The sequence below is a fragment of the Hippocampus bargibanti genome, linkage group LG05, assembly GCF_051943395.1.
Source record: "Hippocampus bargibanti isolate YZ-2025 linkage group LG05, ASM5194339v1, whole genome shotgun sequence".
NCBI lineage: Eukaryota > Metazoa > Chordata > Actinopteri > Syngnathiformes > Syngnathidae > Hippocampus > Hippocampus bargibanti.
Window position 1 is genome coordinate 1,765,001 of NC_142738.1, and position 25,000 is coordinate 1,790,000.

A 25,000-nucleotide genomic window follows, 5' to 3' on the forward strand; every position below is an offset into this window, starting at 1 on the left:
ATTTATATACCTACTTATTAATTTATTTGCCTATTTATTTTGTATCTACCTACCTATTTATGGATTGATATTTTTATTTATTTATATATATATTTTTTTAATATATTATTATATCTACTTATTAATTTATGTTTCTATTTATTATTATTATCATTATTATGATGATGATGATTATTATCATCAACATTTACTAGCTATTGCTATCTCTTAGCCATCTAGCTGGCTGGCTATCTAGATAGGTATCTGTTGGTCATCGATTGGCTAGCGAACTAGCTCTCTATCTATTTGAGTTATTTCCGGGTTGAGTGAACGCTGGCGCGTGTGGCTGCCGCTGCTCACCCACAGAATGGTCTGATCCTGTGACTGTAAAGTGACGGGTGGGGAAGGGTGGTTATTGTTTTGGAATTTGGTACGCTGGTTAGTCTTAGAGGCTGCAGACAGGCCAGGATGAGTATGTCGAGTCAGTCAGTCTGCCAAAACGTGGAAAGATGTTTTTTTTGGCAGAGCAGCTCGACACACTTACGCAATTATGCAAACCGCCGGCATGAGAACGATCGCAATGGATGATTGTTGACCAAACTGTGGGATGATCATAGCATGCTTGTATAAGAAAAAAAAAAAACGACATCCTGGTACAATTTCAAGGCTCCCCAAGGAAGATGAATGATTCACCGGATGCTTATTGTAAAATTTCAAGTGGGGAATGAGTTCTAATTGCAAATACATTGATAAATAGATACATTAGATTAGACAAATAGATAAATAGATAATACATAAATACATATATAAACAAATACATAATAATAATAATAATAATAATACATTTCACTTCTAAGCGCCTTTCAAAACTCTCAAGGTCATAACACATAAATAAATACATAATTAAATAAATACATGAATAAATAAATAAACGCATAAATAAATGCATAAATAAACGCATAAACAAACACATAAATAAATAAATAGATACATAAATTAATACATAAGAACATAAATACATAAATAAACAAATACAAAAATACAGAAATGAACAAACAAATAAATACATAAAAACAAATAAATAAATACAAATAAATACGTAAAAAACGTAAATGAATAAATAAACACATAAATAAATACAGAAATAAATAAATACATGAATAAATAAACGCATAAATAAATGCATACATAAACACACAAATAAATAAAGAAAGAAATACATGAATAAATACACATACATAAATGCAATATTAAACCTACACACGCACACACACACACACACACACACACACACACACACACACACACACACACACACACACACACACACACACACACACACACACACACACACACACACACACACCTCCAAAGGACATTATATAAAACGACTTGACTTAACTCAACATCCACACACCCCAAATGTTTATTCTCATGCGCAGGAGTTCAGCAGATCTCGGTCGAGGACTGCTGCAAAGACGGCCAAAACCGCGGCAACGATAACCAAGCCTGTTCCACCCTACCACTGATCTCCGAGTCACTGACATGCAGGTAAAACCGGGCCTTCGCTGTCCTATCTCGACACGTTCGCTGATTTTCAAAATCAAAGTGCACATTAACTCCAGCCTGCAGGCTCATCGTGATGAGCTAATTAAGGGCCGACTAGTAACCCGAGGAGCACTTTATGTGACCTGAAAATGTGTCCAAATGATAGCCCGGCAGGGGTCAAAGGTCGGACTATAATTGGAGAGAAGGATGAGTGGCGTGATTATAGTATTCGGAAATACCTTTAAGGTGAAAGCCAACGTGGACGGAAGATGGAGTCACAGGAAGTCAGAAAGGGTGAAGAAAGGGTGAGGAGACGTTGTTGTTTGGGATGTTTTGATGGATTTTACCCATCAACCAACACTCCAGTTCCTGTACAATTCATTCATTCATTCATTCATTCATTCATTCATTCATTCATTCATCTTCCAGTGTCTTTTTTAATCATGGAAACTGTTAGTCACCCTGTCCAAAGACTCGCGGGAACAAAAAATGTTTTCGTGGAAGTCATACTGGACCCTCCGCACCCTGCCCACCACCTTTTCCAGCAACTCCCCCCTCGGGAAGGCGCTACCGATCCATGCGCTACCAAATCCAGCAGACATTTAAACAGCTTCTTCCCGCGTCGCCTTTAACTCTCAAAATCTAACTGTATATTGCCTCATTTTTCTGATGATGATACTCGCGCAGCGTGTTCCACCGGAAACAAATTCCTTGTGCGTTCTACATACTTGGCCAATAAAGATGATTCTGATTCAGATTCTGGTTTGTGGATGAGTAAAGACTTGCGCAGATGGATTCAGGGAAAGATTTAAAGCCAGCCCCCCCCCCCCAAAAAAAAATAAAAAAATGATGTCTGGAGTTGTCACGGTTTGCAAGGCGGTGATGGTGGTGGATCCCAAAAAAAAGCAGGCAAGAGGGAGCAGCAGGGTGTGACTGACAAATTGTATTAAATAAAATCAGCAGGAACAAAATCTGACAGGGTGAAGCAAACACGTACAATGACCCGACAACGAATGGTCTTGCCGGGAGTCCTTTTAACTGCCACTGATTGGAACGACCAACACCTGTGCAGGTGCAGGTGGGGTTGATAGCGCCACCCGTTGGTCGCCAACCAGATCGTGACAGGAGTGTCCAGATTTATTATTTATTTATTTATTTATTTATTTTCTCCCCAACAGGACGGTTCAAGAGCAATGCTGCGTCGCGGTGCTCGAAGACAACATGTGCACCACCGGTATTACCGTGGCCAAAGAACAAGGAGCATGTGATTCCTTATTCTCCAACACCTGCGAGACCAAGACCACCAAGGTCTGTGCAAGTTAGGAAAGACACAATGACCTAAATGGGGGTCTGAGACTTGTTCAGCGAGCATAGAAACCACTCAACGCTTCTCCCTATTACAGAACAGTGATACCTCGGTTTACGAACCCCTTGGCTTACGAACTTTTCGGTTTACGAACGTTACATTTATGAAAATTTTACTTTGGCATACGAACTTGACCTTAGCATACAAACTTTTTTCGGACACGGAGCTGCCTCAATGAGTGATGTGTCGTTCGCGAACGAGCCCGTTCTTCTCACAACAAAATGGCAGCCGACTGTTTTTGTCCTCTAGTCCTCAATTATTATACATAAAATAAGGTATATTTTGTGTAGTTTTAAGGCTTAGAAAATTAGAAAGTAGAAAATTGTGTTTTATGGGGACCTGGGAACGGATTATTCTTATTTTAATGGTTCCCTATGGGAAATTATTTTTTGGGATACACACTTTTCGCCTTACACACTCTGTCTGGGAACCAATTAAGTTCGTAAGCCAAGGTCCCACTGTAGTAGGTAGGTAGGTAGGTAGGTAGGTGGGCGGAGTGTTAGGGTGTGTATAAGTAGATAGGTAGGTAGTAGGTAGGTTGGGTGGAGGTGGGTGAGTGTTGGAGTGGGTATAAGTAGATAGGTAACTAGCTAGATAGCTAGCTAGGTATCTTGCTAAATAGCTAGACAGAAAGACAGACAGACACACACACACAGATTCAGGTTCCTGTATTTGTGTGTCTCAGATGTGCTGCGACTGCTGCCTCTTGGGGAAGACGGGCCAGGAACAAGGTCTTCCCTGCGACCACAGCTTGTCTTTAGGCTACCAGTGCAGCCTGGTCTACCGCGCCTGCTGCGTGGACGGAGCGCCCGATAATCAGACGGCATCCACGGGGCAGACCGAACGTGGGTAACAAATAAAATAACCTGTCACTCAGGCGGGTAGGGAGTGAACTTACAATGTCGCAAATCGAAGATGGGTCTGGATGGATCAGAGTTGTGGTACGATACTGCTCTCTAGTGGCTGGTAAGGGTCATTGATGTGAATGCAGGAGCTTCCCATCTGGTCTGAATCGGATGGGGAAGTGGATGCTATTGATGATATGGGTAACTTCACATCTAAAGGACAGATATGAATTTCAGGCCAATGAAAAGTAACAGTGGAATAGACTTGACATGAATTATGGATCTATGTCATTACATTTTTTTGCGGTTGGGAGACGAAACAGAGTAGTACTGATTTGGGTTGCGCAAACATCCATCTATCCATTTTCCGGACCACTTCATCCTCATTAGGGTTGCTGGAGCCTATCCAAGCTGTTTTCGGGTACTAGGCGGTGGACACCCTGAACTGGTTGCCAGACAATCACAGGGCATACAGAGACAAACAACCATCCACTCTCACTTAGAGACAATTTGGAGTGTCCAATCAGCCTGCCATGCATGTTTTTGGTATTTGGGAGGAAACCGGAGCACCCGGAGAAAACCCACGCAGCGCAGAGAGGCCAGACCAAAAGTTTGTTGATATTTTTGCAGCTGAGTTCCCATTAAGTCATTAAAAAAAAGCTTCTTCTCTCGCAGTACCAAACACAGACGGAACGACAGACACCGGAGACAACTCGGTATTGAGTGATGAGTGTCATGGTACGGTATAATTATTTCCCGATTTTATTTTAATAACTCAATAGCCTAATAGACTACTACCAAATATGATTTTATTTATTTTTTTCCCATAGGTCAATGCGCTCATAATTGCGTGAGTAATGATACCTGCGGTTGCTTCAAAGGCTACAAACTGAAACCGGATGGAAAGAACTGTGAGGGTAAGAATCTTGTTTCATCAATTATGAAAATCATCTGAAGATATTAAATGACAGTGATACAGTAAAGTCTCATTATATCGATATCGGATATATCGATAGTCCCGGTTATATCGATACTATTTCTATGCACGCACTGAGAAAATTACATGCAAACAGGGTCGGATATATCGATAGTCCCGGTTATATCGATATTTTTTCGGACTCCCTTGAATATCGATATAACGAGACTTTACTGTATTTGTTTTTAGTGGGGACAGAGAGACCAGACCGATCGATCCCGATATCTGCGAGTAACTGTTTTGTAATTGCTTAAGCAGGCCACAAGATGGCGGCGAACAAAGCACTTGAGTTTATTAATAATAATGATAATTACACATTTCATTTATAAGCGCCTTTCAAAACTCTCAAGGTCACTTTACAGTCACACGATTGGTTTTTCTGCGGGTAAGAAGCAGCAGCCACATGTGCCAGCGTTCACTCAACCCAGAAGTAACTCAAATAGATAGAAAGCTCGTTAGCTAATAGATAGCAAATAGATAGCTAATGGAGAGACAGCCAGGTAGCCATCTAGATAGCTAATAAATAGCCAGCTAGACAGTTATCTAACTAGCAAGATAGCCATATAGCTAATAAATACCTAGCAAAATAACCACCCAGCTAGCCAGATAGCTATTAGATAGCAAATAGATAGCAAATGGATAGCAAGTAGATCGCCAGCTAGGTAGCTAGCTAGCTAAATAAATAAATAAATAAAAAAAAATAAACAAATAACTAAATAAATAAACACATGACTAAATATAATCAACAATCAAAAATATATATATATGAATAATAAATAATAAATAATAAATGAATAAACACATGACTAAATATTTAAAAAAATATATAATATATATAAAAATATATATAATATATATATAAAAAATATATATTATATATAAAAAATAAAAAAAAATATGAATAATAAATAATAAATAAACCACTAAATAAACCACTAAATAAATAAATAAATATAAATTTTGGTTAAGGTTTCGTGTTATCCTGATGTGATAGATTCTTTTTTTTTATTGTTTTATTTGGATTGTCATTTTTAAGCTCCTCCTCATGTCATCCAACAGACATCAACGAGTGTTTGCTAGGCGCCAGCAACTGCCGATTGGGCGAACGCTGCATCAACACCGAGGGTTCGTTCCGCTGCCAGCGAGAGGTCAGCTGCGGAACAGGCTACGAACTGACGGACGCCAACAACTGCAAAGGTCTGTTATACAGACGACGGTCACTTTGATATGATTTTATTTTTTTGAAATGTTCATCTCTTCAGACATTGACGAGTGCGAGACCAACATCCATAATTGCGGCAGAGAGCTTGAATGCCAAAACACGCAGGGGTCGTTCCGTTGTCTACCCAAGGTTAAATGCGGTGCTGGTTTCATTCAGGATGCACTGGGAAAATGCATTGGTGAGTGTTGAAGTGCATTGATTTTGATTTTGTTGAGTCTTAAAAGGTCAAATATAGCTTTAATATGCGCTCAGTAGAAGTCATTTTACAAATTATGGACGCAATTGTCCGGAGTTGTCTGTTGTCCTTTAATTTGTGTGTCTACTTGGCAGACATCAACGAATGCGTTAGCCAGGCGGCCCCATGTCAAAGGGGGCAGCTATGCATTAACACAGCGGGCTCGTATACCTGCCAGAGGAACTCCGTCAACTGCGGAAGGGGCTACCATCTCAACGACGACGGCACGCGCTGCATCGGTAGGACCCTGATCGCCCTCTGCCGAATTAACAATGTCTTGGAGTTGTCCCTAAGCGTGCTAATGCATTTTGGATGAGTATGTTCAAATATATTTGACGTGACGTTTGAATGTAAAATCTCAGATTTTATTTGTTTTGAACCGGTATCTATCTATCTATCTATCTATCTATCTATATATCTATCTATCTATCTATCTATCTATCTATCTATCTATCTATATATATATATATATATATATAAATGTAGATATATATATAGATATATGCATATCTATCTATCCATATATATACATATCTATATATATATACATATCTATATCTATCTCTCTCTCTCTTTATATACAGTAAAGTCTCGTTATATCGATATCGGATATATCAATAGTCCCGGTTATATCGATACTATTTCTATGCACGCATGGAGAAAATTACATGCAAACAGGGTCGGATATATCGATAGTCCCGGTTATATCGATATTTTTTCGGACTCCCTTGAATATCGATATAACGAGACTTTACTGTATATACATATCTATATCTATCTCTCTCTCTCTTTATATATATATATATATATATATATATATATATATATATATATATATATATATATATATATATATAATTTATTATTATTTATATACTATATATGTGTGAGATTTATAAAGTAACATTTATATCTCCAACAAATATATATATATATATATATATATATAATTTATAATTATTTATATACTGTATATTATAATGTATTTTTATTGATTTATTGATTTACCTTTTTTTATTTATTATAGTATTATATTTTATTTATTTATATTTATTAAGTGACATTTATATCCCTAAAAATATCTATCCCTAAATAAATCTAAAATAATATTATATATATATATATATATTTTTTTTTTTTTTTACAGTCACAGACAAGCATAGCTACTATAATAAATAAAAGACAATCACAAATAGATTACAAAAAATAATTTACAATTATAAATAGAAATATATATCACTGAATATGAGGGGGTTTTTTCAGCATTGAGTCAGCAAGTACCTCCCGTGACTGTAAAGTCTCCTTGAGAGTTTTTAAAGGTGCTTCGAAATTAAATGTATATTTATTATTATTATTATTATTATTATTAAACATACATGCAAATATATTTTGCCAGTCAAAAAATGTTTATTCGACATTAGCGGCTCCATGCTTACATTGAGTCGGGCGTCCGTTGTCAGGCATTGTTTTTTAAGCCGTTTCTCAAGTTCAAAGGTCGTCCTACTAATGTGTACTTTGAGGAGCAAAACTTATTTTGCACGTCAGCGTCCTTTGATTTTTCTATAAGACAGAAAAAAAACCCAAAATAAAAATCAGAGATTCTATTTCAAGGTTATATTAGCTCACGCTATAATGCGATGACATGTCATTTTTGATATTCTAGACATTGACGAGTGCAAAGGTCCCGAAACGGTTTGCGCGGGTCACGGCTGCATCAACACAATGGGTTCGTACCACTGCCAGTGTGACAACGGCTACAATTTCAATAGCATCACTCGCTTGTGTGAAGGTAAGGCATGAAGCGAAGACCGCCATTGGACGACGTCAGCCAATAACACGCATGACCGCTACATGTGTTTGGTTGTAGATCTTAACGAATGCAGGCACCACCCCGGACGCCTCTGTGCACACAAGTGTGACAACACGCCGGGGTCCTACAAGTGCAGCTGCACCAATGGATTTAAACTGTCCAGGGATGGCAGGAACTGTGATGGTAATCGCAGCTATTGATTGATCCGGTTTTATAGATATATCACAAGGTTGGAAAAAATGTTAGTGACGACCTTTGATGGACATTTTTTTTTTGGCAAAGGCACAGTTGACAAATAATTACATAAAAAAATTTGAGGTATAAATTTGGTCCAAAAAATTTATGATTTTTCAAAAGATAATATAAATAATATTCTACTGTCAGGACATTAATGCAGTTCTACATTGTATGACAATTTTTATCGAGCTAGCTAGCCATCCGTCCATCTATCTAGCTAGCTAGTTATCCAGCTAGCTAGCTATCTATCTATCCATCCAGCTAGCTAGCCATCCGTACATATAGCTAGCCATCCATCCATCTAACTAGCTAGCCACCCAGCTAGCTAGCCATCTATCTAGCTAGCTAACTAGCTAGCCATCCAGTTAATGAGCCATCTAACTAGCTAGCTAGCAATCTACCTACCTACCTAGCTAGCCATCTACCTATCTACCTAGCCATCTACTTAGCTAGTTAGCCATCTATCTAACTAGATACCTAGCTAGCTAGCTAGCCTTTTTTCTATCTACCTAGCCATCTACCTAGCTAGCTAGTATCTATCTAGCTAGCTATCTACCTGGCTAGCTAACCATCTACCTAGCTAGCATTCTACCTATCTACCTAGCCATCTACTTAGCTAGTTAGCCATCTATCTAACTAGATACCTAGCTAGCTAGCTAGCCTTTTTTCTATCTACCTAGCCATCTACCTAGCTAGCCAGCCATCTACCTTCTATGGGTTGATCGACTTGCCGATTATCATATTGATTTGTTATCAATGACCTCAAAGGACCACTCACGACACGAAAGCCATTTTGTATTTCCTCCACACACCTCGACATTGCTCACGTCGGCATCTTTGTTCTTGGCTAGACTTAAACGAGTGCGAGAGTAACCCGTGCAGTCAAGAATGCGCCAACGTGTACGGCTCATACCAATGCTACTGTCGCCGTGGTTACCAGCTCAGCGACACAGACGGCGTCACGTGCGAAGGTAAAAAAAAATTACATGAGTCAATATGCGCATCGCAAAACAAGCATTTGAAACCTTCTAAAGATGCTCTGTCTTTTATTTTTATAGACATAGATGAATGCGCTTTGCCCACGGGGGGCCACATCTGCTCCTACCGTTGCCACAACACGCCCGGAAGCTTCCACTGTTCCTGCCCCGTTAGCGGCTACACCTTAGCGCCCAACGGACGCAGCTGCCAAGGTCAATTCAAATAAATAAACAAATGGGCACTACCTATTCTTATTTTACATATCCGATGCTGAAAGCATGAGAAATTTACTTCCCATATGCTATGAAGTAGCGTGCCTATGGCATTTTCCATTGTGTGTTAGCATTAAGCTAAAATCTTTTTTTGCTTTTGCTTTAATATCGCTCTTGTTTTACATATCTGAATGTAAAAGCATGAGACCTTTACTTCCCATATGCTATTAAGTAGCGTGCTAATGGTGTTTCCAATTGTGTGTTAGCATTAAGCTAAATGGTGTTCTTGCTTTTGCTTTAATTATGCTATTAAGTAGCGTGCTAATGGTGTTTCCAATTGTGTGTTAGCATTAAGCTAAATTGTGTTCTTGCTTTTGCTCGTCGCTCTTGTTTTACTGCTTCATGTCACAAAGAGGGTACATAAAGTGCTGAAGAATGAATGACTGCGTTGTCATATTATTTGTTATTTAGTTTTGTTTACTTTATGTGACTTCTGGGTTGAGTGAACGCTAGCGCGTGTGGCTGCCGCTGCTCACCCACAGCACTTATAAATGAAATGTATTATTATTATTTTTATATTTTTTTTTTTTTTTCTTGTAGATATTGACGAATGCGCGGCAGGTACGCACACGTGCGCAGAGAACCAGAGTTGCTTCAATGTGCAAGGTGGATTCCGTTGCCTGTCCTTCGATTGTCCGAACAACTACCGCAAAGTCGGAGAAACGTAAGTGTCAAAATGTTTGAAATTCATTCCGACGGGGATTATTGATCGCTTGAAGGTGTAACTAATGGCGTTTAGTGTTCAGACAAATGGGGTTTTGAAAGCTGCAGTGGACCAGTGACATTTCTGCCCTTGCGTACCGAACATGATAGCGAGAAACGGCGCACTGAAAGCTCTATCTAACTAGCTAGCCAGCTGGCTAGCTAGTTAAATAGACAGACACACACATTCATAATCATTTTTGAAGGCTAGTCAGTGAGGAATAAACACGCAAAATCAAATGTTTAGCTAGCTTCTGACAAACGCTGGCTAACAACTCATTTGTTGTTGACGTTCGTTTGGAGTAGAAAAACAAATAATCACAACCAAATAGGTAGCTAGCTAGGTAGATAGCTAGCTAGCCGTGTAGATAGCTAGTTAGCTAGAGAGACAGACAGACACACAGATTTGTAATCATTTTTGAAGGCTAGTCAGTGAGGAATAAACACGCAAAATCAAATGTTTAGCTAGCTTCTGACAAACGCTGGCTAACAAACTGATTTGTTGTTGACGTTCGTTCGGAGTAGAAAAACAAATAATCACAACCAAATAGGTAGCTAGCTAGGTAGATAGCTAGCTAGCTAGCTGTGTAGATAGCTAGTTAGCTAGAGAGACAGACAGACACACAGATTTGTAATCATTTTTGAAGGCTAGTCAGTGAGGAATAAACACGTGAAATCAAATGTTTAGCTAGCTTCTGACAAACGCTGGCTAACAACTGATTTGTTGTTGACGTTCGTTTGGAGTATAAAAACAAAATAATCACAACCAAATAGGTAGCTAGCTAGGTAGATAGCTAGCTAGCCGTGTAGATAGCTAGTTAGCTAGAGAGACAGACAGACACACAGATTTGTAATCATTTTTGAAGGCTAGTCAGTGAGGAATAAACACGCAAAATCAAATGTTTAGCTAGCTTCTGACAAACGCTGGCTAACAAACTGATTTGTTGTTGACGTTCGTTCGGAGTAGAAAAACAAATAATCACAACCAAATAGGTAGCTAGCTAGGTAGATAGCTAGCTAGCTAGCTGTGTAGATAGCTAGTTAGCTAGAGAGACAGACAGACACACAGATTTGTAATCATTTTTGAAGGCTAGTCAGTGAGGAATAAACACGCAAAATCAAATGTTTAGCTAGCTTCTGACAAACGCTGGCTAACAACTGATTTGTTGTTGACGTTCGTTTGGAGTAGAAAAACAAATAATCACAACCAAATAGGTAGGTAGCTAGGCAGATAGCTAGCTAGCTGTGTAGATAGCTAGTTAGCTAGAGAGACAGACAGACACACAGATTTGTAATCATTTTTGAAGGCTAGTCAGTGAGGAATAAACACGCAAAATCAAATGTGCTAGTTTCGTACAAACGCTGGCTAACAACTGATTTGTGGTTAACGTTCGTTTGGAGCAAAAAATACATGAAAATAATCACAACCAAATTTGAAATCATATCCTTGAAGTGCCTTTAAGCATGTTTACTAAACAGCTTTCAGCATGGTGGCGCGTCCCCCTTTTTTTTGGATCCAAAATCATATTTAAAATATATATTTTTAACTATGCAGTGAGCTTCACCACACAGTTAGCATGTGTTAAAAAAAGCTGAATGAAAACAGACACAAATTAGGGGTTCCCTAAAGTTTTGGAGTTGATCCTGTTTTTCCTGTAAGAAGCCTGCATGAGCCCAACCTGAACCCCTCTGTGGTGCAAGGCTGCCCACTCCACTGCATGCCATGCACGACACATTGAATTCACGTGGTCTCTCTCTCTCTCTCTTTCACTCTGCTTGTTATGTTCTATCCTTCCCTGTGACCCCCCCGCCCCCTCAACTCCATCCCACCCGTCTTTTTCTCTCTCTTTGCAGTCGATGCGAACGCTTGCTTTGCAATGAGTCTATCGAGTGCCCGGCCATGCCGCTGAGAATAACCTACTACCACCTCACCTTCCCCACCAACATCCCCGCCTTCACCAACATCTTCCGCATGGGCCCCTCCCACACGGTAGCGGGCGACGACATCGGCATCGCCATCACTTCGGGTAACGAGGGCGGCTTCTTCAAGGCGGAGCAAGTCGCCGGCGGCGGCGTCATGTCCGTGGCGCGCCTTTTGGACGGCCCGCGGGACTTTGAGTTGTCGGTGGAGCTGCGACTGCGTCGCTACGGCACGCTTAGCACGTATTTGGCCAAAGTGTTGGTGTTTGTCACCCAGGAAGAGCCTCGCGTTGTTTACGACCCGTTGCTGGAATGAGGGCCAAGGTTTGCTGGCGACGGTGATTTTTGGTGCGATGTGGGCGGAGAATGAAGTCGTGTTTGTAGAATATCAATACAGTGATACCTCGGTTTACGAACCCCTTGGCTTACGAACTTTTCGGTTTACCAACGTTACATTAATGAAAATTTTACCTTGGCATACGAACTTTTTCGTAGGCCGTTTCGTATGCCGTGATGTGTCGTTCTCGAACGAGCCCGTTCTTCTAACAACAAAATGGCAACCGACTGTTTTTGTCCTCTATTTCCCGCCCCCAGTTTTCGGTTAAAGCCACGTGATTGGTCAAGAACGCAGCAGTGAAGGGGGGGTGGTTTAAGCATTAAAGAGACAGGCAGATGACAATGACAGAGTTTCAACTTTGATAGGCAGAGTGTAGACTGCAAGGATAAAATACCCCATCAATCAGGCTCCACAAACAACTCACACAAGCCATCTGTACAGTCGCATTTGGCTGCCGCTGCTCACCCACAGAAAAACTGATCCTGTGACTGTAAAGTGACCTTGAGAGTCGCTTAGAAATTCAATGTATTATTGTTATTATTGATGCAAAAAAACTATCAACCCAGCAAAACAGAACACAATTGATGAGGAACTAGGTAAAATTATCACAGAGAAAGCACCTACAAGGGATCATTCTTCAGGATGGTGAAAGAAGAAGGCTACGTTCCTCATCAAGTGTTTAATGCTGATGAAACCGGCCACTTCATTCCATCAAGCCATCAACGACCATCACAAAGGTCAATAAAACAACTTTATTATACAGTACAGTTTTTTTCTTTAATTATAATACCATAGCACATTTCTTATACATAATATAAGGTATATTTTGTGTCGTTTTAATCCTTAGAAAATTAGAAAGTAGAAAATTATGTTTTATGGGGACCTGGGAACGGATTATTCTCATTTTAATGGTTTCCTAAGGGAAATAGATTTTTGGGATACACACTTTTTGCCTTACACACTCTGTCTGGGAACCAATTAAGTTCGTAAGCCAAGGTATCACTGTACTTTGGACTAGAACTAGTAGAAAATCGGAATATGGCTGACAGAATGGATTTGCGATATATATATATATATATATATATATATATATATATATATATATATATATATATATATATATATATATATATATATATATATATATATATAAGAACTTGTAGCTTGCCAGAATTTTTTTTTTACATTTTAAGAATAAAACCGCAGTTGTCTGAGAAAAAAAAAAAGTTCGAAGATTTTTTTTTTAATCCTCTTGTTGGAAGCAGAGCATGGCGATCGCCGCTAGGTGTCGCACCAGGCCAGGATAAAATCCCAAAACAGTTTGGCTTTGTTGAGTGAAAAACACACGGAGTGTGGGTTGCGTGTTAAACGTCTTGATGATTGATCATACTTGATGCTGTATGTGTTGGCTTAGCGTGCATCTCCCCCCATCCCCATTTTTTTTCATAAAACAAAAATAAGTGCGCTCCTTTGTAATGACGACGGATTAAATTAAACCCAGCTAAGTGAAGCGACGAGGTAAAATGACAGACATCATCGCTCATCATATAAAAAAAAGAAATAAAATAAAATAAAAGATCTGCTATTCAAGCACGTCAGCATAAATGAACGTTCTGGAAACGAAACATTCATTAAACTGCCAAATAATTATTTGGCGCTCTTTTAAGAGTCGCACGAGTTTAACATTTAAATCATGGTTTAAAAATATACCCTGTATATCCAAAAACTACCCTGTGATTAAAAATCACAAGTAAAATGGACGGATGTTAGCTAGCGGCTAGTGAGATGAGCTAACACAATAGTTGACATCATAAGACTGTCTTAAAATACAGAATAAAATCAAAAGTGATAATAATAATAATAATAATAATAATTTCATTTCTAAGCGCCTTTCAAAACTCTCAAGGACACTTTACAGTCATAGGATATTTTTTCTGCGGGTGAACAGCGGCAGCTACACGCGCCAGCGGTCACTTAACCCGGGTCATGATCTGGTTGGCGACCAATGGGTGGCGCTGTCGGCCCTGCCTGCAGCCTCGCATGTGCTGGTCGTTCCCAATCAGTGACAGATAGAAGGACTCCCGGCACGACCATTCGGTGTCGGGTCATTGTATGCAATTGTATGCATTTTGTATGCATTGTATGTTGTGAATGTGTTTGTTTAATCTTGGCAGACTTTTACTCTTGGTCTTTATTTGATACTTTGTATTTTTCTGTTTGAAATACTTTGATGTTTTAGATTGTGTTCCTGTTGACTTTATTTTCGTACAATTTCTCAAGTACAACCTGCTCCTCCCTCCTGCCTGCCTGCTTTTTGGGATCCGCAAGTGCCAGCACCACCGTGCAAACCGTGACAACCCGGAAGTTACATAAAAACAACAACAACAACAATACTACTACTACTACTACTACTACTACTAATACTAATACTAATACTAATAATAAGAATAATCATAATGATAATGATAATTGGATTAGGTAAAAAAAAAATCTTGAGACTGTAATGTGTCCTTAAGATTTTGAAAGCCGCTTAGAAATTAAATTTATTATTATTATTATTATCATTATTATTATTATTATTATTATTATTATTATTATTATTATTATTATTATTATTATTATTTGTCTCACAGTGGAAAACATTTACATTTCACAGCAGCAAAGTTATGAAAGGAAGACGGAAGGAAAGAAAGAAGTAGAAAAACAAAATACAGGAGCTGCTGAAAAGGCAGCCACTCTCGCGGCGCCATCTTGAAAAAAATGAAAAATGATATGGATCTGGAGTTATGTGAGCTTGAAATGAGGGCGGCTGTCCAAAATACAATGCAATACATACATATTGGTTTATATAGCGCTATAACAACAGCTAAAGCACTAACATGGAAAAAAGGGAAATGCCGCCCCCTTGTGGAAAAGAAAAAACATTGCCAGAGGTCTGACCAGCTCTTCATCGGCATCCAAGCATGAAAAAATAAGACCCGAATAAATTTGTGAATGGCAGTGAATGAGTTGAGAACCATGAAAACATACGGGGACTAGTTTCAACTGGTACTTTCGACTCATATTATGTTTTAATGAGTAAAACTTTTTGAAAAGTTTATTACGGTATATGTTATCAGGTAACAGGTTCGCATAAAAGGCTGAAATAACTGTTTTGGAATTCTCACTATAAATACGTGCTGGTTAGTAGCATACCGCAGTAGTTTGTCATCGACAGTCAACATGACTTCTAAAAAATATACGTTCAGATGCTGTCACGCATCATGTCCTTGTTTCCGAAAGGGAGCAAGGGGGATATCCTTAAAATAAGAACCTAGTGGTGAACTGGACATTTTTTTTTAATGGCTTCCGCTTTGACTTTTGAGTTATAGGACTCTGGGATCTGGACAATTTGCGGTCAAATGAATGATGCCCCCGCCATGTTTGTGTTGGGACGTTATCAACTTAGCAGCTATAAATAATATTTACCCAAAAAAATAATAAAAGAAAAAAAAAAAAGGTCTGAGGCTTGACCAGAGGAGTTCCATCCAAGAAAATCTTGTTTTTCTTTCTGGTCTGCAAGTATTGGGGGAGTTTCCATGTTAAAAAAGCGGGAATACAGGCTCAGTCATACAAAAGCACGTGAGCATGTGGACAAACAGCTATCTATTAGCTAGCTAGCGTTCTACTAGCCAGCTAGCTAGATTTCTATCTTTTTGAGTTACTAGCTAAAAGCTAGCAACCAATCATTTGACGACTGTAAGGTTAAAATCTTAACGAAAGAAAATAGATGGTTTGAAAGGGGAGTAAAAGAAGCTATTTTCATAAAAGAGCAAAACCCTTCACTAAATCGCCACGGTGGGGTGAGGTTTAATTTGGATCGTTATTACAACAGACTTCTTAGCCCACATATGCTTAGATATGGTGATGAGGGGATACCAGAGCAAATGGGGCAATTAGGCCAGTCATAGACCTCATCAGGCAGGAAAATAGGGGTAATCAGTCAGGAGAAGCTACCAGCAAAAATGTTTAGTTCGCTGACGATGCCTCTTGGATAAGAAGCGAAACATCAGACACCTTCAAAGAAGTACAGATGACGGCTGAAGAAACCTTTTCATCGATGGACCACTCCTGTAAGACTGAGAGCTTACACAGATGGAAATACTATGGTGTCTAGCATACTTTTCAACTGTCTTTGTTTACAAAAACAAACTTGAATGCGGTGCTAATTTCGGAAAAGAAGAAGAAACTATGTAGCTAGCTAGCTATCTGGCTGTTAGCTATATAGCTGCAAATCGAACCTCTGAAGATGGAGGATACTGATTCGCTGTGGCGACCCCTGAAAGGAAAAAACGAAAGGAAAATACGAAGTTATCTAGCTAGCTAGCTATCTGGCTGTTAGCTATATTCGCTGTGGCGACCCCTGAAAGGAAAAAACGAAAGGAAAATACGAAGTTATCTAGCTAGCTAGCTATCTGGCTGTTAGCTATATAGCTGCAAATCGAACCTCTGAAGATGGAGGATACTGATTCGCCGTGGCGACCCCTGAAAGGAAAAACCGGAATGAAATAAGAAGTTATCTAGCTAGATAGCTATCTATTAGCTATCTATCTATCTATCTATCTATTAGCTAGCTAGCTTTCTATATGAGTTGCTTCCGAGTTGAGTGAAGGCCTAGCTAGCTATCTGTTATCTATCTATGAGGTAGCTAGCTTTCTAGCTATTTGAGTTACTTCCGGGTTGAGTGAAGGCCTAGCTAGCTATTAGCTAGCTAACTGTTAGCTAGCTATTAGCTAGCTAGCTTTCTATCTATTTGAGTGACTTCTGGGTTGAGTGAACGCTGGCGCGTGTGGCTGCCACAGCTCGCCTGCAGAGAAAATATCCTGTGACTGTAAAGTGTCCTTGAGAGTTTTGAAATGCGCTTATAAATGAAATGTATTATTATTATTATTTCTTCTTGCCGCCTCAAAAAGAGCTTCCATCCATGCTCCAGAGAGGCCCGTTCTTCTCATTTGGAAAAAAAAAGAATGAAACTAATCCTTTTCCTGTTACCAATCCCCGCATTCCCGTAACAATTGGTAAATAGATCATTTTTATTGACTTCTTAAATGTACAGTTTATTTCTTTCATTACAATACAATATCACATTTATTATACATAAAATAATGTATATTTTATATAGTTTTAAGGCTTCGTTTTCATAGAAAAGTATGTTTTATGGGTACCCGGGAACGGATTATTCTCATTTTTAATGGTTTCCTATTGGAAATAAATATTTGGCAGACAAACTTTTTGCTTTACACACACTTTCTGGGAATCAAATAAGTTTGTAAGCTGAGGTGTCATTGTATTTAAGACTTTCTTTTCTCCAACAAAGATATCCCGAAGATGACATCAGGTGGCATTAGCTTCGCTCCGTTCCATCCCAATCTGACGTGTCACTGATTAGCTTGCGTGATAAACAAAGCTTGAAATAATAAGATGAGAGTAACGTTTGGAAAGAGGCCGGCGAGTTGTCTGTCACAATTTTGGGAGGCTTTGGAAACACTCCCTTTTACCCATAAATTTTCCCCCTCCGAGAGATTACAAGGATGTGAAGATTCCAAATATTCTTGTCGGCCATTCTTCGTGACTGTCATCATTCATCTCGTACATCGACAGCTGCAAAAGCCTCTTTTTTTGTTTTCCTTCATAATCAAATTTGAAATGTGTTTTTTTTTTGTCATATTTGATGCAGTATCATGTAAGCTGGTTGAAACTTATTCATTGGGAGGAAGTCTGTACAAAGGAACTCATGTCAAGCAGAATGCCATTTGGGAAAGCGATAGAAATATAAAACCAAGATAAACTGACACGGTTAAAGAACTAATAACAATAATAATAATAATAATAATAATAATAATAATAATAATAATAATACTTTTCATTTGTAAGCGCCTTTAAAAACTCTCAAGGTCACTTTACAGTCACAGGATAAGTTTTTCTGTGGGTGAGCAGCGGCAGCCACATGCCCCAGCGTTCACTCAACCCAGAAATAACTCAAATAGATAGAAAACTAGCTAGCTAGCTACCAGATAGCGAATAGATAGTATAGCTGGCTAGCTAGCATGCTAATAAATAGCTAGCTAACTAGCTAGCGAGCTAATAGATAGCTAGTAGATAGGTAGCTAACTAGCTAGCGAGCTAATAGATAGCTAGCTGACGAGCCAGCTACCTAATAGATAGCCGGCCAGCTGGATAGCTAACAGATACCCAACCAGCCAGCTAGATAGCCAAATGATAGCCAGCCACACCTGCCAGCATTCGCTCAACCCGGAAGTAAATAGATAGTAAGCTAGCTAGCTAGCCAGCCAGTAATACTACTACTACTACTACTACTACTTGTAATAATAATAATAATAATAATAATACATTTCATTTCTAAGCGGCTTACAAAACTCTCAAGGTCACTTTACAGTCATCAGTTTTTTTATGTGGGTGAGCAGCGGCAGCCACATGTGCCAGATTTCACTCAACCCAAAAGTAACTCGAATAGATAGAAAGCTAACCCGCTAGCTAATAGATAGCTAATAGCTCGCTAGAGCGATAACTAGCCAGCTAGATAGCAAATAGAGCTGGTGGGCAAATAGTTCGAGCAAGCTAGATAGGTAGCAAAAAGAGAGCTTAGATTTATATAATTGTATTATTGTAAAATATGTTTTTAAGCTACAAGGCTAAAAATGACACAATGCGTCAATCAGAGAAGAATTCTCAACACATCCCAAAAGATAGCTTATAGATAGCCAACAGATAGCTACCTAGATAACCAGCCACCCAGATAGCTATAAAGCTAATAGATAGCTAAATAGATAGAAAGGAAGCCAGCCAACTAGTAGATAGCTAATAGATAGCTAGCCATATATATAGCTATACAGCTAATAGCTAGCTAGATAGCCAATACACTTAATGTCACAAAAGTCAAAGAAAAGTCAGGGCGATGGACCTTTCTCCATTAGGGATATATATAGCGCCAGAGCTACCAGCACAATTTTAGTTCGCTGACGACGCTTTTCGGATGAGGAGCGAAACTTCCGACACCTTGAAAGAAGTACAGATGACGGCTGAAGAAACCTTTTCATGGACTTAGGTGGACATGTGTGTGTGTGCGTTTTGGTTCATATATTTGTCTTGTCCTCCAGATCGTCACGGCTCGAACGTTCCGACCCCATACGATGCATCAAGTCATGCCAGCCCAACGACGTCGCCTGCATCCTGGATGACACGCACTCGGTGTCCCACACTTTCATCTCTCTGCCCACCTTCAGAGAGTTTATGAGGCCCGAAGGTACAAACTGCTCCGCCTTGAAAATATCCGATTAAAACTGCAGCGTACCGAGAGTAGCGTACTTTTTTTCAGACGAAAAAAAAGTACCCAAAATGCATTGTGTGCAAAATGCAAATATTGATATGTAATATTATAATATCTTATCTAATCTTAAATAAAGAAGATGCCTAGATGAATGCCATAGCTATCTATTAGCTATCTATTAGCTAGCTAGCTCGCTTTCTATCTATATGAGTTACCGATGCCTAGATAGCTATCTATTAGCTAGCTAGCTCGCTTTCTATCTATTTGAGTTACTTCCGGGTTGCGTGAACGCTGGCGCTTGTGGCTGCCGCTGCTCACCCACAGAAAAACTTATCCTGAGTCTGTAAAGTGACCTTGAGAGTTTTGAATGGCGCTTATAAATTAAATGTATTATTATTATTATTATTTCTCATTAAATACAAGAGGGGGACATGCTGGCGGTCTTTGGAACGTTCTTGTGACCACTTGTTCAACAGACCCCAATTTTTTTATGATTATTTTTTTGTGCTACAGAGATTGTTTTCCTAAGAACCACCGTACCAGCTTACAGCTCGTACCGCTTGGGCAGCTACGACGTCAAGTTTACAATCGTGGACGGCAACGTGGACGATGCCTTTGACATCATCAAGCGGGTGGAGAACGGACTTTATGTGGGTGAGTGACACATTTTCTATACCTTAGCGTTAGCTCATTCGCTGCCATTCACAAATTTATTCGGGAATTGAAAATATGACATAGAGTGGCATTTCCGAATTCGTTCAGGTGTTGTATTTCAATGCTTGGGTGTTGATAAAGCACTGGTCAGGGCTCCTGCCAATGTTTTTTTTACGTTCCACAAGGGGGCAGAATTTCCCTTTTTTCAATGTTAGTTTCGGTCATAAAGGACTATGTCCGCCATTTTAGCCACCACCGATATATTACTCGGATATTACTTTTGATTAGTTACAGATAACGATAGAGGGTACCGATAGAAGACATTATCTAGCTACCTAGCTAGATAGCTAGGAATGAGTGAATATGGTTTTAAGTTCAGTAAATGTGATCTCTAGCGAGCTAGATAGCTTGGTTATCTATTAGCTATGTATGAACTAGCTAGCTAGCTTTCTATCTATTTGAGTTACTTCCGGGTTGAGTGAACGCTGGCGCGTGTGGCTGCCGCTGCTCAACCCTGGCACTGGAATGGACACATCATCTGGCAGTGACTGAATAAATGCTACCATCTAATTGCTTTTTCATTGAGGTCCACTTATCATTCAGACTGAAATAAGACCACCAACAGCTTTGATTTTAGCAAGATTTTGGTTACAGTTTTTCTTGGAGGATTTTTATCACTGAAAAACATTTAAGAAGTCAATAAAAATGATCTATTCACCAATTACGGTAATATGGGGAATGGTAACAAGAAAAAAATACAGTTACACTCTTATTTATTCCAAAAGAAAGTTTCAAATTTTGGAAGGAATTTTAGTACGCACCAATCATCAACCCCAACCCTAATCCTAAACAATTTTGGGAGGGATTTTAGCAAGCATCAACGAACAACCCTAACCTGAACCCTAACCTGAACCCTAACCTGAACCCTAACCCAAACACCAACTCGAACCTGAACCCTAACCTGAACCCTGACCCGAACAACAAGTCGAACCTGAACCCCAACCCGAACCCTAAACTATTTTGGCAAGGATTTTAGCAAACATCAATGACCAACACTAACCTGAACCCTAACCTGAACCCTAACCTCAACCCGAACACCAACTCGAACCTGAACCCCAACCCTAAACAATTTTGGGAGGGATTTTAGCAAGCCTCAATGACCAACCCTAACCTGAACCCTGACCCGAACACCAAGTCGAACCTGAACCCCAACCCGAACCCTAAACAATTTTGGCAAGGATTTTAGCAAACATCAATGACCAACCCTAACCTGAACCTAACCTGAACCCTAACCTGAACCCTAACCTCAACCCGAACACCAACTCGAACCTGAACCCCAACCCTAAACAATTTTGGGAGAGATTTTAGCAAGCCTCAATGACCAACGCTAACCTGAACCCTGACCCGAACACCAAGTCGAACATGAACCCCAACCCTAAACAATTTTGGCAAGGATTTTAGAAAAAAATCTGGCCCTGGTCTTGAGTTGTACACATGAGACTGATGCGTTGTAGTTATGAGCAGCCTCTCATTTCAGATCAGGTTGGCAAATTAGCGCCCGGAGAGAAATTTCCTGCAGGTCAGTAGCTCTTTTCCAAAGCTTGGTGGTACGGGTAGAATTCTCCCAAAGCCCTTTTTTTTTAATGCTGAATGTTAGCATAACATGTTGACTGGACTTTTCCTGGCTTTTAAGCGCCTGCGCTAGCAGTGCCGTAGTCAATTCCCTGAATTTTGGATTGCTTTTGGAAATTTTCCGCCCTGTCTTTTCTCGAAATCCAAGTCTCACGGGCATATTAAGAAGGGACAAAAGCAAAATTGTGGATGTGATACCGGGTCGTTACGGTTGCTGCGGTGTGGCGGCATCCCATGACTGTCATCGCGGTCGTCTTGCCATCAGACTTGGGTCCTCTCATAGCGGCCGGTGGCGCAAGTTAGACAAAGACTCGTTTGTGTCAGCAAATATTTGGCATCGGCGTTCACAGCACCGCAAGAATTTATGTACTTCATTATCCCTTTTTTCGCAAAACTATTCTTTCCATCGTGTCAATTTGTATTGGATAGCATCGCACATTTGCCATTCATTTTCGATGCGCTTTAAGGATGTCGCCTTTCTTTCTCCCATCTGTTCAAGCAAACCGTGGCCTCTTAAGGACGAAGCTGCTGCGAGGCCAAGGATGACACATTGCTAAGAACATTGTTTGTTTTGCTTTTGTGCGCTCAGTTGCAAGGCCCCCGGGTAGTGGAAGGCCTTCCTCGCCCCTTGATGGATGGATAGAAGGGTCGGCCTGTCAGCGTGCACATCTGTCTTGAGAGAATTTGACTGGTCGGAGCTCTATTGTGGCTTCACACAACTATGTATCTGTCTTGTACACTTGTGAAGAAACAGATGTGCGCTAGCGGGCTTAAGACGGAGCACTGCATTAGCCGGCGTTGAAGTACGTTGTGTTCAACGACTCCCTCTACAGGCATCTTTCATTGTAACACATTTAGTTCCTAGGCATTTGCTATCTATTAATTATCGAGCTAGATGACGGGCTATCTAGCTAGCTACATATTAGCTATCTATTAGGTGGCTAGCCTTCTATCGATTTGAGTTATTCCGAATTGAGTGACGATGGGGCATGTGGCTGCCGCTGCTCACCCACAGAAAAATTTATCCTGTGACATTGAGAGGTTTGAAAGGCGCTTATAAATGAAATGTATTATTATTATTATTACGATTATTATTATTTCAGCTTTTGGGACCCATTTGTGTCCCGTTCACAGAAAACTAATAGTGATACTGATGTGTTCTGTAAATCGCAGCATCCGGTGATGAATGTTCGGGCCTAGCTAGCTAGCTAATGACATGCTACAGGGGTAGAATTGACTATCTCACAATTTTCCCAGATACACACTCATTAAAATACGTTAGTAGCCCCCCCCCCCCCCCAAATAAAAATCAGGAATCGCAGAATCCGGAGACTAATGTTCGGGCGTATCTAGCTAGCTCGCTAATGGCATGCTACAGGGGTAGAATTGACTATCTCACAATTTTCCCAGATACACACATTAAAATACATTAGCGCCCCCCCCCAAATTTAAATCAGGAAAACTGAAATGGTGAACAACACTATCTCTACCATTGAGTGCTAACACAATTGGCATTGTACCTAGTTAGCTCTGATTTCATTGAACCAAGTCGTTCATTCTCCTTACTGAGGTTAAAAATTGGGTCGAAATTAGCTCCTTCCGAAATTATCGGAACTCCAACAACGTTATAAAAGTTCAAACTTCACTTTATAAGTTGCACTATTTGTTTTAACAAGTGCTGCAAGTCTCTTCAAGGCGTTGTCTCTTAGCGATGTGATCATCCCAGCTAGTGTTTTACATTTGCGGTAACGCCGAAGATTTGTATTCAATAGAGAAAAAAAAACAAGTGGAAAAGAAGTCATCCTGGGCACTTCGTTTTATGCGGTTGGATGTATTGTTCCGTGTCACCCAGGCGAGCTAGGCCTCAGTGTCTCACTGAGCATTAGAGCACTTAAAGTGATGACCACATGAAAAGGGGCCGTTTGTGCGCGGGGGGCCCCCGTCGGACGTTTATTTAATGCAGCTCTCGCATGTTGACACCAGTTGCCCATCGCGAGAAAAAAAAAAAAACACGTGGATTTTGCTTTGATTTGGAAAGCTGGCATTCAGGCGTGCAGATGGCGCACCGTATGAAACATGGTCGCCTAAGGAAGTTCAGTTTCCAGTACAGTGATACCTTGCCTTATAAACTTTATTGGTTCCCAGACAGTGTGTAAGGCGAAAAGTGTGTATCGCAAAAAAATAATTTCCCATAGGAAACCATTAAAATGAGAATAATCCGTTCCCAGCTCCCCATAAAACATAATTTTCTACTTTGTAATTTTCGAAGCCTTAAAACTACACAAAAGATATCTTATTTTATGTATAATAAATGTGCTACGGTATTACAATTCAAGAAATAAACTGTACCGTATAATAAAGTCGTTTTATTTACCTTTGTGATGGTCGTTGATGGCTTGATGGAATGGCCGGCTTTCATCAGCATTATAAACACTTGATGAGGAACGTAGTCTTCTTCTTTCACCATCTTGAGGAATGATCCTTTGTAGGTGCTTTGTCTGCGATACTTTTACCTAGTTCCTCATCAATTGTGTTCTGTTTAGCTGGGTTGATAACTTTTTGCATCAAGTGTACAGGTGGCTTGTGCGGGTTATTTGTAGAGTCTGTTTGATGGGAATTTTAACCTTGCAGTCTACACTCTACCTTTGAACTATCAAAGCTGAAATCCATTTTCTCACTCTCTCTGTCGGCTGCCTGTCTCTTCAGTGCTTAAACCACCTCCCCTCACTGCTGTGTTCTTGACCAATCACGTGGCATTAACCGAAGACTGGGGGCGGGGAATAGAGGACAAAAATGAGTCGGCTGCCATTTTCTTAGGAGAAAGAGCTCGTTCGCGAACGACACATCACTCATTGTGGCGCTCCATGTGTATCCCGAAAAGTAGTTTGTATGCCAAGGTAGAGGCGATTAGAAATTCTCGGGATTCATTGCTCACATAAAAACGGAGCCTTTCAAAGGCT

At 39.9% G+C, this 25,000-nt stretch overlaps 1 protein-coding gene across 2 annotated transcripts in view; it reads left to right on the forward strand.

The window, feature by feature from the left end:
* The window catches only part of fbln1 (fibulin 1), a 40,709-nt gene that overhangs the window by 3,885 nt on the left and 11,824 nt on the right, over nucleotides 1–25,000 (forward strand). Inside the window, exons 2-16 of one of the 2 annotated variants that reach the window (XM_088996520.1) lie at nucleotides 1,422–1,530; nucleotides 2,706–2,835; nucleotides 3,579–3,738; nucleotides 4,414–4,476; nucleotides 4,569–4,655; nucleotides 5,774–5,911; nucleotides 5,977–6,114; nucleotides 6,267–6,410; nucleotides 7,835–7,960; nucleotides 8,039–8,164; nucleotides 9,070–9,189; nucleotides 9,277–9,408; nucleotides 10,009–10,132; nucleotides 19,585–19,730; nucleotides 20,268–20,408. In XM_088996520.1, the coding sequence (XP_088852646.1) occupies nucleotides 1,422–1,530; nucleotides 2,706–2,835; nucleotides 3,579–3,738; nucleotides 4,414–4,476; nucleotides 4,569–4,655; nucleotides 5,774–5,911; nucleotides 5,977–6,114; nucleotides 6,267–6,410; nucleotides 7,835–7,960; nucleotides 8,039–8,164; nucleotides 9,070–9,189; nucleotides 9,277–9,408; nucleotides 10,009–10,132; nucleotides 19,585–19,730; nucleotides 20,268–20,408 (1,884 nt within the window). Of the gene's footprint in view, nucleotides 1–1,421; nucleotides 1,531–2,705; nucleotides 2,836–3,578; nucleotides 3,739–4,413; nucleotides 4,477–4,568; nucleotides 4,656–5,773; nucleotides 5,912–5,976; nucleotides 6,115–6,266; nucleotides 6,411–7,834; nucleotides 7,961–8,038; nucleotides 8,165–9,069; nucleotides 9,190–9,276; nucleotides 9,409–10,008; nucleotides 10,133–12,024; nucleotides 13,510–19,584; nucleotides 19,731–20,267; nucleotides 20,409–25,000 lie in introns of those variants that run through there. The other variant, XM_088996521.1, reaches the window with a different exon arrangement.